This window comes from Sus scrofa, chromosome 8 (assembly GCF_054392235.1).
Source record: "Sus scrofa isolate SSC_HxYL_T2T_F1_AM1 chromosome 8, Sscrofa_HxYL_maternal_Yorkshire_Landrace_v2.0, whole genome shotgun sequence".
Taxonomy (NCBI): domain Eukaryota; kingdom Metazoa; phylum Chordata; class Mammalia; order Artiodactyla; family Suidae; genus Sus; species Sus scrofa.
In genome coordinates, this window is record NC_139390.1 from 9,143,081 (window position 1) to 9,158,933 (window position 15,853).

Sequence of the window (15,853 nt, forward strand, 5' to 3'; positions counted from 1 at the left end):
AAAACCTAAGTGTCTACTAACAAAAGAAGCAAAACAGTAACCGTGGTGTATTCACAGAATGGAACACTAAAGAGCAACTGAAGTAAAGTAACTAGAGTTACATGTGCCAATGTGACAAAGAGACTGGGATCGGGGAAGGGCCATAATATTGTTTCAACTGTATCTGTAACATTTTTAAAAATAGGTAATGATGCAAACATACTGCATTTTAGGCTATGACAAAACTAGGTGATGGGTACGTGGGTGGTTATAATTACCGCTGTTTCACCCTTGTTTGAAGCATATGGTATAATGCGTAGTAACTACAGGGGGTTTAAGACCGCCTTCCCCATTCTTGGAATAGAGAATCAACAAAAGCACTAGGAATCAACAAAACCCTCTATTTTGTTTTGAGAAAAGAATTATTCCTCTGGAGGTGGCGGTCTCTACAGGTAACGTGGAACGTGGTTGGACCCCTGAGTGATGAGCCACATAAAGGTGACAGCCCTGATCTGCCACCAAATCGAGACTGTCTGTCAGAAGTCAACACAGTCAAGTCTATGAAACAAACCACAGAGAACTACACATTTGGTACTTATGTACTGTAAGTCCATTGTGAGGTTACCGGCAAAGTTCTAGCAGCTACCTAAGGCAAGGCACCACTTATAAGCTATACCTTGAATGGGTCATTGAACCTCTCCAGGCCTCAGCTTACTCAACTACAGATGTAATGCTGTTAACACTCGCTTTACTGGATTGTAAAGCGAAAATTTGCTAAGTAACTGTAACTAGCACAGGGCCTGGTATCTAGAAGGCACTCAACAGATGATACTTATAATTAACATTAAAATTACTATTACTGGGAGTTCCTACTGTGGCTCAGTGGGTTATGAACCTAAGTAGCATCCATGAGGATGTGGGTTCAATCCCTACCCCTGCTCAGTGGATTAAGGATCTGGCATTGCTGTGAGCTGTGGCACAGGCTGCAGATGCGGCTCAGATCCTGCATTGCTGTGGCTGTGGTGTAGGCCGGCAGCTGCAGCTCTGATTTGACCCCTACCCTGTAACTTCCATATGCTGCTGTGAAAAACAAACAAACAAACAAACAAAAAAAACTACTAAATTCATTAACTTACCGTCTTTGTTATGAGATCTGCTATGAATTTCATTTGCTTTCGAGCCTGAATTTTCGACCTAAACATACAATAGAAAAGGTTATCTATGGATAATCTCACAAAAATCTTAGAGGCAGGAAAAAAAAAAAAAAAAAGAAAGAAAGAAAGGTAATTTACATAATCTGGCCATTTGCAGGTATATTAAAAAGGAATCGGGGTATGCATTCTTTTTAATTTCACCCAAAAGTTCAAGAGCATAGGACATCTTCCTTTTGAAGTTTCTATTTAATAAATAAGCATCCCACTGTGTTATTCTCCTTGTCTTTAAAATGGTTATGGCTAAGAGTAAAAATTGAGAGAAAAAAAATTTCAGAATTCTATGAATTCTCTTCCCATCCAATGATCCCTCATGATTCTTTTTTCTTTACTTAAAAATATTAAGGGATTCTGATATTCTGTCATAAAATTTCTCTTTGGTAAATCTTGTCAACTGCATTATTATTATTATTTTTAACCTGAGGGGAAGTCTCAGAATATTCTACAACATTCTAAACGCTAGATACAGAATTTCATATTTGGAAAGGACAGTCATGCTTAGATGGGAAAGAGGCAGCTGCTCTGGAGGTTTTGGCCATGTTTAGAATCCTTTTAACTTCTGGAGGGTAAGCCTGAAGGGAACCAAGCGGAGCTTTCCTCTTCCTTTTACTCAGTAGATGGTGTGTGTTTCTAGATGCAAACAGATGTTTCGGAGGGTGACGTAAGCCCTCTGAGCCTGCAGCTGCCTGGCGGTAAGCAAAGCCCTTCTGAGTCCAGGGCACTGAAAAGAAAACGGCTGTCTGCTGCTTGCAAGCACTGTACACAATGTTCGCGCCTCTAAGCATTAAGAAAGACAAAAAAATTCTCTCAAACACAAAAGGGATTATGAGAGCCACAGCTGGGAAAAAATATGCACATATGGCGATTATGGTTTATTATATTCACAAAAGCCTTCTAAAGACACAAAGTGAAGTTTGGTGCTTAAAGTCAGTTTGGTCTTCAGGATAATTTAAGACATCACAGTCCAATCGGCAATCTCATTCTAGTAATGAAAAACAGAAAGTGCCTAGTTCTCCGAAGGATTTCATTTGGATTACCAGGGGAGTTCTGGTTCTATACCAGAAGAAAAAAAATTTAGTGTCTTAAAAAAAAGCCTGGAGGGATCTATCTATCTATTTCTAGATAGATATTTCTATCTGGAAATAGAAATTTTCTATTTCCTTACCTCTGTTTCATGACACTGGCCTAAAGAGTCATTAGAACACAGTGCTGCTGAATTCAGAGTGACTCTTTCTGAGGCAAACAACTATATTTCATGACATCAGTGGATACAGTTGAACACGGAACTGAATGTGCCAGTAGGTTGAACTTGAATGGACAGCACATTACAAACGGCCTCCTGTCTCCTAAAGAAATGCACAGCAAGCCCCTCCCCTAAATGCAGTTGCTGTTAAAACCCCAAACCAAAAGAACCTGATGACGACAAAACCCAAACCATTACGGCGACTTACGTTCAGTGATTCTGTCACCAACAAAGGCTCCCCATGGAGTTCAGCTGTTCAAACACAAAAATGAGAAATAAGGAAACTAAATATTGCTTTTGAACCACAGAGAAACAAATTTAGAAATTTTTAGTTAAGTAGGACTAGGTTACTAAGTGGTCTAGCAGCTTTTGCGAATTATAAAATCTTAACCAGTTATCTTCCATAATCTGCATTTTGTCATATTACCAGAAAAACAACAAAAATAATGTTGCCTGCATTTTTACAATAATGGCAGGAATCCATGAAACCACTACAGTGATTTAACCATGCTGGTGATCTGAAGCTTAGAAGAAAGGTAGAAAGAAGCCCGTTGCTGTAACTGTTAAGCTGCACTAGTTCATCTGAAAATAATGCCATCAAATGAAAAGTCAGATCCCGTCCCCTCAAAGAGCAATGGTCTATTTATATTCTTTGGAAACCTGAAGTACAAGGTCTACTGTTTCTACTCAACCATGACAGAACACACATTTTTCTTTTAAACAACTTCCTTTTACGTAAGTAGATCTCTTACTGAAGCATACCTAAACACAATAAAGTAATCTGAAATATAGCTGTGGGAACAAAGGACTTCAGAATCCAAAAATGTTACCTTCTTGACAATTAACAAATGGGATGTTAATTATTTGTACTATAACACATACATACAACTTTTAGCTAATGCACTTGTCCAAATTTCACGCAGATTAGTCATCGTTAGGGTTTGAGCATGTCAGCATGAGTGGCCTACGAAGTCTTGGGGTGGTCTTCCAGGAACTGCCTGGTACTTCTGCTTATAAGGCTCTTGAGGGCACATGCTTTCAAGGCTGCCCTTTCAGATGGTTTTGCTGTGGAAGGTTTCCACCCTGACTATCCCAGATAGTCCTGGGTGGGGAATTAGACACGCTGCTCCTCGCACACTGCCTTTCTCTTTGCCTTGTCCACCAAATATATTCCTATTCGTCCTTCAATATTTGGCTCCAAATTAGGTGGGAGGGTAGCAAGTGTTGATGAAAATTCCAAACGTTATATATATACATGATTTGCTTTTTTTAGGGCCGCACCTGGGGCATATGGAAGTTCCCAGGATAGGGGTTGAACTGAGGTGCAGCTGCCGGCCTACGCCACAGCCACAGCAACACCAGATCTGAGCCACATCTGTGTCCTACACCACAGCTCATGGCAATGCTGGATCATTAACCCACTGAGCGAGGCCAGGGACTGAACTCGAATCCTCATGGATACTAGTCGAGTTCATAACCTGCTGGGCCACAATGGGAGCTCTGAAAACTCATGTATTTTCTGAACTTTCAAGTAACTTTTATGAAAATACTTGGGGAAATACATGGTTATATGCATATGGAAGCTCACTATAGCTTTACTTATAATAGTAAAAACAACAAAAAATGGAGATCACTAAAAGATATAATAACAAATGGGAAAATTTGTTACAGACTACTATTAAAACAAATGACGTTGATCTGTACACACTGACAATGGAGGATGCCCACAATATACAGCTCAGTTTAAAAAAATTATAGAGCAATAAAATTCAGGTATCCAAACTGCATCTGAGTAAGTCTCAGGATTTCCTAGAGGCCAAGAACGGGAAAGCAATTATTTCTGTTGGGGCTAAGGATAAGAAATTCAGCCTTTGCAAGATGTGTCCTTGTTCCTGGATCATGCTTTCCTGAACTTTTCAGTTTTTTGAGTGCTATGGACTGGATGTTTGTGTCCCTCTCAAACTGAATATATTGCTACCCACCCCATGGATTGAAACCCTAACCCTCAATGGAGTCAGGGTCTCTGCCAGGTGATCTGATTTACATGAAGGCATCTGTAAAGTCTAAGGTGGTCCTGAGACCAAAGTGTTTGAGAGCTGCTGTCCTAGTCCTGTCTGATACTAAGGCTCTTCCCTAGAAAAGCTTTAGTGGACACTGAAGACTACTATACAGAGAGACTGAGAAGAGGCTATGCAAGCTGGCAGTAGCGTTAGTGACCAGGCAGCCAGAGTCCAAGGGCCAAGAGTGTGAGGTTGAAAGAAGTGGGTACACGGGCTGGAGACTAGCTTTTCGGAAATGACCTGTGATAGGACCTGAAAGGACAGGGAGGGCCACGGAGACACGTCTGTGGGTTAGAGCAAGGGTGTGCTTCAAAGCAACTTGTTTTGGCCAGAATTATTTGGAGATACTGGATTTAAACAATTACCTTATGTAATATTGACTGACATAATACTGACTGCCACTTCATGAGAAAAAGGGTATGTAGTCCTGTACAGCACAGGAGACTATATCCAATCACTTGAGATAGAACATGATAGACAATAGTATGAGAAAAAGAATGTGTACACACACACACACACACACACGCACACACACATGACTGGGTCACTTTGCTATAGAGCAGAAACTGACAGCACACTGTAAATCAACTATAATTAAAAAAATGAGAAGTAAATTAATATACCTTGTCAGTGTTTTATTATGAATTAGCTATTAATTTTTAGCATCAATAAAAGGTAAAACCACATGCAAGGAAAAAATAATGTGAACAGCTGCTAAGAGGAACTTACCTCTTCCACTCAGCTTTCTCCCACTCGGACTTTCTGGTGGTGCTACAATTTCATGATTTTTCTCTTCCTCTGATGGCACTAACACCTAAAAAGTCCAAACCACCAAAATAAGTTAAATGAGATTTTTAAAATAAGAGAGTAAGACTAACCTCACATGAATTAAACAAAACACCCAGCATACTGTGACAATATAAAAGTCTACTTCCGAGTTTGTGAAATTTAAAATTCATGTACTCATGTCAACTTTTAGAAACAAAAAGATGAAATAAAATTAATCTTCCATTCCACCCATCAACGGCTCTCCTATTGTTGCTTTAAGGTGAAACTGTGAGTATAACATACACGGCCCTTCCTGACCTGGTCCCACTCCCTCACCAGGCCTCAGTCTCACCACAGCTCACCCTGAGCCACGCAGAGCCCAGAACTCAACCGAGGCTCTTTCCTTTCTGTGTAGAGCACACTCTTGCCTAGAAGATTCTTTCTTTTCTGTCTCCACCCTACTTGCAAACATCCACTCGAGTGTCCTACTTGCAAACATCCACTCGAGTGTCCTCCTTGCAAGCCCTTCCTCCTGCCACCCACTGCTCCTGCTGGTCAGTCTAGCCTCCTCTGCACTACGTCCACAGCCCCGAGTTGATCACTGTCTTGTCACATACACTTAAAAGGGCACCATGAGATCAGGCTGGAAAGGGGGCATAGACTAAACTGAAAAACACACAGGCTGTGATTTTAAGAAACAAAAACACCCCTCCCCCACTCAAACTAAGTATGGCGGGAAGCCACTGGAAACGTCGGGCAGAGCAATAACATGACCTAATTTATGTTTTTTGAGATAAGTCTCGGGGCTGTGTGAAGACTCGGGGAGGGGCTGGAAAGGAAGGAAGGCCAACGGGGATACCACTGCAATAGGGGCTGAGATTAAGGTGGCCGCTGTAGAAACAGAAAGACATGGACTCAAGCTGTGTTTCGGAAAGGGAAACTATGGGAATTGCCAGTGGATTAAATGCGGCGGGACTGAGGGTGACCTGGATTTCTGCTTTGAGTACAGGGACTCGATGGTGGCACTAGTAACTGAGATCATTACACGGGTCTTAGCCTCTTCCCTCACAGGATGTGACAAGAACAACACTCAAATGTCTTAGGTACAAGGAGAACAGGAGCGATACGCCGCTCGAGTGCCTACGTGTGGTGAAAAGGCCCCTGCAGCACTGACAGTGCAGCATAACTGAATCGTCAGCCATACCTCAGTTTTCAAGTTGGCTTTCGGTCTCAATCCTCCCAAATCGTTCGACGCAGACTCTTCACTGCCTACTGAAATTCAAGCCATTAAAAATCAGTTTAGGAATTTGCTGGCAAAATACATCCTGAATCAAAAAGTAACAGAATGTTGTTATCATGCCCAGTTCCTCTGCTGTTTTATTTTGCTGTCAATAGAAAACAATAAAAAGGAATCGATGTGAACATTCTACAGGAAAGGCAGGGGGTTGTTTACTTATCTTAGGGGGGTGGGTGGTGTGAAGATGTTTCTTGCTCTCGAGATTTCTACAGTGTTCTACATCAAGTCTGTCCCTCCATGAAAACATTCTAGGTTACTGAGGTATATTCCCACCAAGGAGGTGATCAGTGAATAGACTCGCTGTACTTGCTTCACAGCTGACACAGCAAAGCTGACCATAAAGTTAAAACACTGTGAAGCAGATAGAAAGAGATGGAATTTTTCTCCAGAATAGGCTCAAATCTGTCCTTGTCTCAGTCCTTTTGTTCCTGCTTTCCTCTGTCCTGTGACTTGGAGGCTTATGTTTCTCTCACCTGCCCACAGGTAAGCCTCCAAAGAGAAACTTTCCTTTCTTCAAGAGGCTGCCAGCTTTTCCTTACCAAAAGCCCTTCTATTTCTGCTCCCTCAGGAGGAAAAAAGGGAGGGGAGGGAGGAGGAATAGACTGTAGCATAGGCTGAGTCATAAAAACTTCCAGAACATTCAAGTACCTCAAGCTAAAGTCAACGGAAAACTTTCAAGTCACTTATTTTAACTCACAGAACATTTCTTGGTGTCTCCTACCTAAGTCCCTATAATGAACATCTATTGGCCTCAGCCTCCTGAGGCTGCATTTAGAAGATACCTAAGGTCTATCTCAGTTGAAAAGCCCAAGATGCTACAGTTCATACAGTCAGAGTAGAAAGGCAAGTCAACATCTGTGGTCCCTTCAAATCCAGCCCATGTGCTCCCTGAGTTCTCAGAGCATCCTGCGGCTAACCCTAGTCCAAGCACCTGGCACACTGCAGTGTCACTGCCTATGGACAATACATGGCTGGACTCATAAATGTCTTCCCATCCTGACCATTTAGCTTGGAATCCACGATCTGAAATGGGATGGTATGAACGACCAAGCTCAAAGCTTATACCTTTTTAAGTTGCTAACTATTTCTCTCTTTCTTTTCTTTCTTTTTTTTTCTTTCTTTTGCTTTTTAGGGCCACATCTGCAGCACATGGAAGTTCCCAGGCTAGGGGTCAAAGTGGAGCCACGGCAGCTGGCCTCTGCCACAGCCACAGCCACACCAGATCCAAGCCCCGAGTCTGTATCCTACACCACAGCTCATGGCAACACCAGATCCTTAATCCACTGAGCAAGGCCAGGGATCAAACCCACATCCTCAGAGATCCTAACTGGGTTTGCTAACTGCTGAGCCATGAAGGGGACTCCCAGTTACCAACTATTTCTAACAAGGCCAGCACTCCCTGAAATCTACCAGGAGGGAACACATTTCTTTTCTTTTTCAAATAAATTCTAAACCAGAAACTAACTCATGTACATGAACAATAAACTCTGTTAAAAAAATAATAATGCACTCCCTTGATTAGAAGTAGTCAGCCAGACTGAAATGACACATGGTTCGAATCTGTAAGTCAGATGGGGTTGGAACGTTGCTTGTTTTTGTACCATTATCTTCTTTTTACATAACAGAAAACAGACTCAGAAGTAATTTTTTTTTTTTTTCTAAGAGGCACTCGAGTACTATGCAAGTTACTTAAACTCTCTGAACCTTTTTTCTCATTTTTAAAATGAGGGTGCCAAAAACCCCCACTCATTTCATATGTGCCTGTAAATCTTCATTTTGACTGCTAAAAAATCTGAAGGTCAAAGAGATTTCGTAACTCAAAACAGTCCTGCGATGACACTTGTCCAGCAGAAGTCCTGGCTCTCAGCCTCCTGCCTCTGACCACACGTGAGGAGTAGGTCTGAGGCTCTAAGTTTGTGAACATAATTTTAGAGAAGCTTGACCTTTAAGGTGGATGAAGGCTGTTTTGTGACTTTCTAGAACCAAACCATCTTTTGGAAATTGCCTTAAATGTCCTCTACATCTCTGTAAAATGTGGAAAATTTGCAACTAGAGATTCTCACCTGAGTCATGCAAATATTTTTCAGAAGAAACAATGACCTCGAGGCCTCTTTCTTCCTGGGAAGACTTTATCACGATGTCACCATCTTCTGCTTTCTCAGTGGACACTGCAACAGTCCTCCTGCCACTGTGGTCACTCTTAACAGTCAGGTCCTGCTCACCTTTATGAGCCGAGAACGCTCCACTGCAGGTAGTGGGAAGGACTGCCGTGTGAGAAGGAGCGATTTCGGATTCTTGGCCATTAATACATTCAGCAGGGGTGGTTTGCAAGTTGCCCTCAGGAGGAAGAGAGGACAAGGCATCAGTTTTTTTAGCACCAGTATTTACTGCTGTCAAACAGCACAGGCTGCCAGAGGAGTCCTGGGCTGTCTGCTCTGGTTTTCTTGGGTTCACGGGGGAGTCCGAGGTCATCTCTGAGCTCCTCGTTGCTGAACAACTTGCTGGAGCACTGTCCCTGGATGTCGCGGCCTCAGGGCTTTTGTCTGCTCTCTGAGCACTGCCCAGACAGTCCTTGCCAGGCCTCCCTTCCTCTGGTGCACACACGGCACCTGGAGGGAGCATGCTGACTGCCACCCTGTCCTGCCCTTCCCCGCTTCCCAGTGCCACCATGGGGCCCGACCTTCCTCCTGCGCAGGGCCCAGGACACTGACGGTTGCTTTCAGCCCTCACGCCGGGCACAGGGAGCTCAGGCTTGCTCGCCTTTGCAGCTGAGGGGTCACCTTTTCCTCCTGCGTTGCCTGCAGTCAGCTGATTGTCCTCGTGCCTGTCGAGGCCACTGGCGGTCAGCACACACTCGGCCGTGCTGGTGGAGATGACGGCAGTGTCACCGAAGTCCTCTGCTCCCGCAAGGGCAGGCCGATCTTCATCCTGTGGGACAGCACCCGCCATGACCGCTTCACGCCCTTCCGAGGTGCTGGTGGAAATCATGGCGGTGTCGCCCGTCTCTTCTGCTGGCCTGGCCGAGGGCCGGACTTCCTCTCGAGGGACGGCGCTGGACACTGGGCCCTCGCAATCCTCTACGGAGCTCGTCGAGATGATGGCGTTCCCATCCTTCTCCTCCATGATGAGGACGGACCGCTCACGCTCCCTCTCCGCAGCCACACCACACACGGAGGCCTCGCATTCCTCCGCGATGCTGGTGGAAATGAGGGCGCACTCGTCTTTCTCCTCCTTGCTGGTCGAAGCCCGGGGGCTCTTGACTCCCGCGGGCGCGCTGGGCGTGGGGCCCTCGAAGTCCTCGGTGCTGACGGACATCAGTCTTTTAGCGTCGACTGCTGCGACCGCCTGCTGGCTCTCGGCGCGCTGGATGGTGGTGGCACTGGAAACGGGGACCTCGAACTCCTCCCCGAGGCTTGTCGAAATCATGGCGCACTCATCTTTCTCCTCGTTTCCAGCAGCGACGAGCTGGCTCTCGTCCCCTGACGCTGCGCTGGGCATGGGGGCCTCGAACTCTTCCACGTTCACTTGGGTGCCTTCCACGCTTCCTTCCGTCCTCAGGGCACTGGACCCACCTTCTTCCACGTCCACAGTCGCGCTTAACTGTGTGGTGAAGCCATCTGTTGTACTGGTGGAAATCATCAAGCCTTTGCCTTGACCTTTACCCCCCGCCGAACACGCCTGGGTGGTGACCTTGTCCCTGGCCGGAGCGGCCACGGGGCCCTCACAGTCTTCATTTTCCACGGAGGTGATGATGCCTTCGTCCTCCTTCTCGCTCGGTGATGGGGGGCAAGCCCCGCACCCTGGGACCACGCCAGACACCAGTGCCTCGTGACTGCCCCCCACCAGGCCGGCGGAAATAGCGGTCTCGTCCACAGTTTCTTCTTGGGTGAGGCCACCGTCACTTTGATCTGATGCTGCACTGGTCATGGGGGCCTCTCCACCTTCAGGCACTGGAGCCGCCTCGCCCTTTCCCTCAGCGGCGCTGGTCACGCTGCTTTCCACAACGCCTTTGGCGCTGGAGCAGATCTCTGTGTCTTTAACGTCCTTCTCGGCACCGCTCATGCTGTCCACGCTACTCTCGTGTGCGCTGGGGACCTCAGCTTCCACGTGCCTGGCCACCGTCCCAACCTGACCGTCCGCTTCCTCCGCACTTTCACAAATCGACAGCCCCTCACTCTCTTCTTCCGGCCCCGTGCACGTGGACGCGTGTCCGACCTCGTTGCCTCTGCCAGTACTGGTCACCACCCCCTCCCCTTCGTCATCCTCCTCCTTGGCGCCTGTGCTGGTCACGATGCCTTCGTCATCACATGGGCCAGCAGCAACAGATGGCGCGTTGGCAATGTCCTTGGCTACCGTGCTGTCCATCGCACTCTCTCCGTTTTCCTCGGACTCGGAAATCAGAGCAAAGCCTTCACCGCTCTCTTCCGAACCCGTGCAGCTCGCTGGGCCCTCCCCGTCTTCCTCCGTTATCCCTGTGCTGGTGACGGCGCTCTCCCCTTCCGGGCTGTCGCTTGCAGAACCTCCCGCCTCCTGGGTGGCGCTGGCTCCTCCTGGCGCGTCATTATCAACTGGGGCCCCCGGAGCACCCATGACTCTGCGCTCTTCCTGTGGCCCTGCACCTGTCACTAAGCACATGACGAAGCTGTCACTTCTCTGCTCTGCTCCTGTACATGTCACAGTCCCCTCGATTTCTTTCTTGGGGCCCATCCTTGTCACATTTCTCTGGAATCCATCTGTCTCCTCCCTGCTGAGGGACCCCGCTCTGATTTCGGTCCCAGCACTTGTGACGGCCCCATCGCTTTCCACCTCACTAATAAAGGCAACCGTTGCTTCCGCGAGTTCTGCGTCTCTGCTTGAAGAACCGTCACATTTCCCTTCGGAACCCGCGCTGGTTACAGCATCGTCCTTCTCTTCGGTGGCCACACTGTTGACCTCGCCTTCGGCTGTCCCCGAGTGAGCCGTCACCGGGTCTGCTGCCCTTTCTTCAGGCTCGGCCACTGCGCACTCTCCACTGTCTCCTTCCTTGGTGCTTGTAAGGAAAGTCTCACTTTCAGCAAATCCTTCGGTGACAACGTCCCCCCCTTCCTCGGCTGCGGCAAAGACGGTGCCTTCGTGGGCTTCGGCCCCGGCATGAAGCGGGTGGCTGCTGGGGTGCATGCCCGCGATGAAGCCTTCATCCGCCTCGATGCTCGTGCAGGGCACGGCCACTTCACCCTCTCCTGTCTCTGAACAAGTGGTGGTGGCATCCCCTGCCTTCACCGGGTTTGAGGGAACACCTCTGTCCTTCCCTTCAGTGCTGGTGGCCACAGAAGTCTTTTCAGCTCGACCAAACCCAGTGGGCACGGTCTCAGCTTTCCCATGCCTTTGCTGTTCCACAGAGGACACAGCGGTAATTCCAGCACTGGTGTCCACCTCACTGTTTTCATTCCTTCTGTTGGCATCAGCTGACACGTTTTCTACTTCACACAGGCCTCTAGGAGGCTTAAGTCCAGCAGTTTCAGCATCGTTTTCTAAACACATGCCTACCGCAGGACCGACAGCCATGCCATCCTTTCTGCCATTTTCTACAGAAGCTCTAACTGTCTGGCTTGATTTCAAGTCACGTTCTCTCCCGGCCATGTCCACCAAGCCGCTCTCTTTATTAACAGGCTCATTTTCCACAGTCGTGCCCATCAACTCACTACTGAGAGGCACGTTTACATTTCCTTGTTTAGTGTGCAGGACAGTGGCCTGGTAACCTTCTGGAATGTGTCCTCTGCTACTCACGCTTGCCATTGCTGGTGTGTCTACCGTGGAAAGCATGGCACCTTCTTTGCTGTCACTTATCCTAGGGACCTCTGATTCTGCAACGGTCAAACTTTGGTTAGGGGTCTCAGAGTGGTCCACAAATGAGGTGCTGGCTGGGCCACCTTCTGAAACAGTCCTTTTGTCAACTACAGGAACTACGCCGGAATCGTGAGACTGTTTCTGAGGAACAACGGTCCCGGAACTTAAGGACGGGGAGGGGTCCACATCTGTGGAATGTTCGAGAGCAGCATCTCCTGGAGCAACATCTTCTTCAGAGGGTCTGCTGGTATTTCTCAAATTCTTCTGTGCCCTGTCACTTTCTGATGCGACACGAGGTAACAATCGATGACCAGGGTCAGAGTCTACATTCATGCTGTGAGTCCCTGGTTGAGTGGGCTCCCTCTCCCCAGGGCTCGGTTTGGACACAGCACTTTGGAGATGCACCTTCTTGGGCAGGGTGCTTTTATGGTCAGCGTGCTTCTCAGATGTACCACCAACAGCTCCGGTTCCACGTCCGGATCTGCAGGCTGGGGCTGCTTTTTTTGAGTCTTCTATGCAAGTTCTTAACTCTTCCTTTAGAACTGCAGTAGTGGTTTTTTGTTTCAAAAGACAGTCTGAGTCAAGGTCTTGCTGAGAACTACTGCTGCTGCCATCTTGTGTTTTAGACACTTCTGGTGCGTTTTCCACGGCTGGCTCGGGATCAATTTCCATCGGCTCCTCTTCGGGTCCCGAGGTGGGATCATTGCTTTTCCTGGGTCTCTGAAGGGAGGAACTACTGGGAGGGCCTGAAGGGCTCGCTGCTGGTTTTTCTTCCCCTTTGGTCATTTCTTGGGATAAGCTTCCTCTTCGATTTTCACACAACCTTCTGCTTAATTTCTTTTCCACGACGGAACTATTTCCTCTGGCCTTTTCGTTACTACCATCGGCTTCCTTACCATCCTTGTCCTCCGACTTATTTTCTTCCCTCTTTCTCACATCCTTACCACTGTGCTTTAGGCCTCTGCTCCTGTGCCCCTCGGATAACTTTCTCTCAAGTCTGGCAGAGCTCGCATCTTTCTCACCCTTGTACTTCTCCTTGGCTGGCAGTAGCCTCGCTCTGTGACTAGACTCTTTCTGTGCACCGTGTGCCGAAGGGGCTGCACTCTCTGATGCAGGCTCCACCCCACTTTCCTCGGGAGATCGGTCTTCAATTTTAGACTTCCGCGGTCTGTCTGGGTCACTTTCTTCTGTGTTCTTTTCCTTATCTGCTTTTGGAGTGGGCGCCTGTTTTGTGACATTTTCTTGTAATTCTGTTTCCAGTGCTTTTGACTGCTTGCCTTGGCCTTTGGATTTAGATTTTAACACAAGTTTCTCTTCTAACAAGCTCTTGGTTCTTCGCTTCTCCTTGTGAACAACCTCATCGGGTTTGGGGTTACTATCTGTATTAGTTGAGTCTGTATCACCCTTATCCTCTGAGTAACTTTCGCTTCTTCTCTGTAAAGTGATTCCATGTTGCTTGGAACTCAAAGAATCTTTCTGAATTTTAGAATCACTTGATCTTCTTGATTTGTGCTCTCCCTTAGTTTTGTCAGCTGACATGTGCCTCTCTTTTTTGTTGTTTTCCTTACGAACATTCTCATCAGTTTTTATGATATATTCAGAAACCGGTTTACCATCTTTGCCCAAAATCGATAATTTCCTTTCATTCCTATGTCTACTTTTTCGTTCAGCTTTATCATCCGAGGAAAGCTTTGCTGGCTGACTTGACTTCTGAGTACTTTCATCAACGGTCAAGCCTTTCTCGGAAGAGTGAAGCTCAGCCTCGTCACCTGCTTTATGGGCACTGTCACCCTTATACTTGTGTTTTATGGACGGTTTGTCTTCTGACAGAGTTTTCTCTTTTTCAGGCTTGTCCTTGGTGGATTTTGCCTCTTTCTTAGGTAGGCTTTTCAAATGTGGTGTTTCAAAATCCTCTTTCTTTAGATGCTTCTCATTTTTAAGTATGCTTTTCTGTTTCTGGGGCTCTTCTGTGCCAGTTTCTGAGCGTTCCACTGGCCTTTTTCCATCTCTCGTGTCGGTCTCTTCCTGCGCCCCTTCCACCACAACAGGGGTCGATGTCCGCCTCTTATGTTCCCTTTCTGTTTTGGATTCGCTTTTGTTGTCATCAGTTGAATGCAAAGACTCCGAAAGTCTCCGAGCAGGTTTACTTGATTCACTCTTTGCGTGAATGTGTTTCAAATCCTTTGAAGAAGACGTTTTTTCCTTTTCACAATGCTGTAGGAAAATACAAGTTAAAAGATAAGAAATACTAAAATTAATTTTTTTTTGAATTTAACATTAGAGGGCATTTAAGTATGTTGAGTGCTGTCACGTTACACCTTATTTAATCTTTGCCAGCAGCCTGTAGGTATATTTAACTTCTTTTTATGCATCAGAAACCTGCAACTCTGCATGAAATCAATAACCTGACACCCAGCAATGATTTCATTCTAAGTCTAGTATTCGTCCCACTACACTGCATCTTTATGGAGAGTGGTTCTTTCTCCTGACATGTGTGCATGCACTTAGGAGGCTGCCTTAAACTTTCAATTGCTAAAGCCCACTAATGCCCAGTGGACATCAATTAAAAAAGAACTACAGTCCAAAGTTTTTTTTTTTTTTTTTTTGTCTTTTTGCCTTTTCTTGGGCCACTCCCGCGGCATATGGAGGTTCCCAGGCTAGGGGTCCAATCGGAGCTGTAGCCACCGGCCTATGCCAGAGCCATAGCAACATGGGATCCGAGCCACATCTGCGACCTACACCACAGCTCATGGCAACGCCAGATCCTTAACCCACTGAGCAAGGCCAGAGACTGAACCCACAACCTCATGGTTCCTGGTCGGATTCGCTAACCACTGTGCCATTATGGGAACTCCCCAAAGTTATTTATAGTCCAAAAGCTTAATACCCAATGAAGGCAATTTGAACATTTTATAATGAAATAAAGGTTTCTTATGTTTTCATTAAGAAATCCAAATTATTTCTGGAAACTTCCTGAATTTAGGTTACCCATAAGACAGTCTACTTAGGAAGCTTCAAATGCACACAGTAACTCACAGTAATAGCAATCATATCAGATATAACATACATATTTGTTTCTGCATCCAAAGGAAGGTACTGATAGACCAAAGCCTCCAAACCCCCTGCCTACTCCACAGTATGGCACTGAGTGGGTGAATGCTAATGACTAATCACACTTCTTAATAAAGACTCACAGACTAGCCAGACGTATTCAAATAATGGGCTCAATCCTCAGAAAGAGCTCTGCGTCTCGGGTCAGTTTATTACTGTAACTTTTTCTATAGTAACATGAAGATTAATACACTACTGATAGAGGGACCAGGACAAAGATCTTAAAAAAATACTTTAAATTCATGGAAGAAAGAACTACTAACATGGATTTCATCAACCTAGTAAGTGCTAACCAATTAATGTGAAAAGAGTTTTGAGATCATTTTCCACAAAAATTTCACATAAAATAAAATGAAAT

General features: G+C 46.3%; 1 protein-coding gene across 7 annotated transcripts in view; it reads right to left on the bottom strand.

Annotated features, from left to right (window-relative positions):
* The window catches only part of BOD1L1 (biorientation of chromosomes in cell division 1 like 1), a 57,141-nt gene that overhangs the window by 19,389 nt on the left and 21,899 nt on the right, over nt 1-15,853 (bottom strand). For 4 of the 7 annotated variants that reach the window (XR_014813623.1, XR_298893.4, XM_005656497.4 and 1 more), the window contains exons 10-14: nt 8,622-14,598; nt 6,466-6,533; nt 5,223-5,307; nt 2,642-2,685; nt 1,116-1,173 (exon numbers count right to left, since the gene is read on the bottom strand). Coding sequence is in view for 4 of the 7 variants with exons in the window: in XM_005656497.4 (XP_005656554.2) it covers nt 1,116-1,173; nt 2,642-2,685; nt 5,223-5,307; nt 6,466-6,533; nt 8,622-14,598 (6,232 nt within the window). In the remaining 3 variants the exon portion in view is untranslated. The remainder of the gene's footprint in view (nt 1-1,115; nt 1,174-2,641; nt 2,686-5,222; nt 5,308-6,465; nt 6,534-8,621; nt 14,599-15,853) is intronic. The other 3 variants (XR_014813624.1, XM_084973852.1, XM_003128856.6) reach the window with 1 other exon arrangement.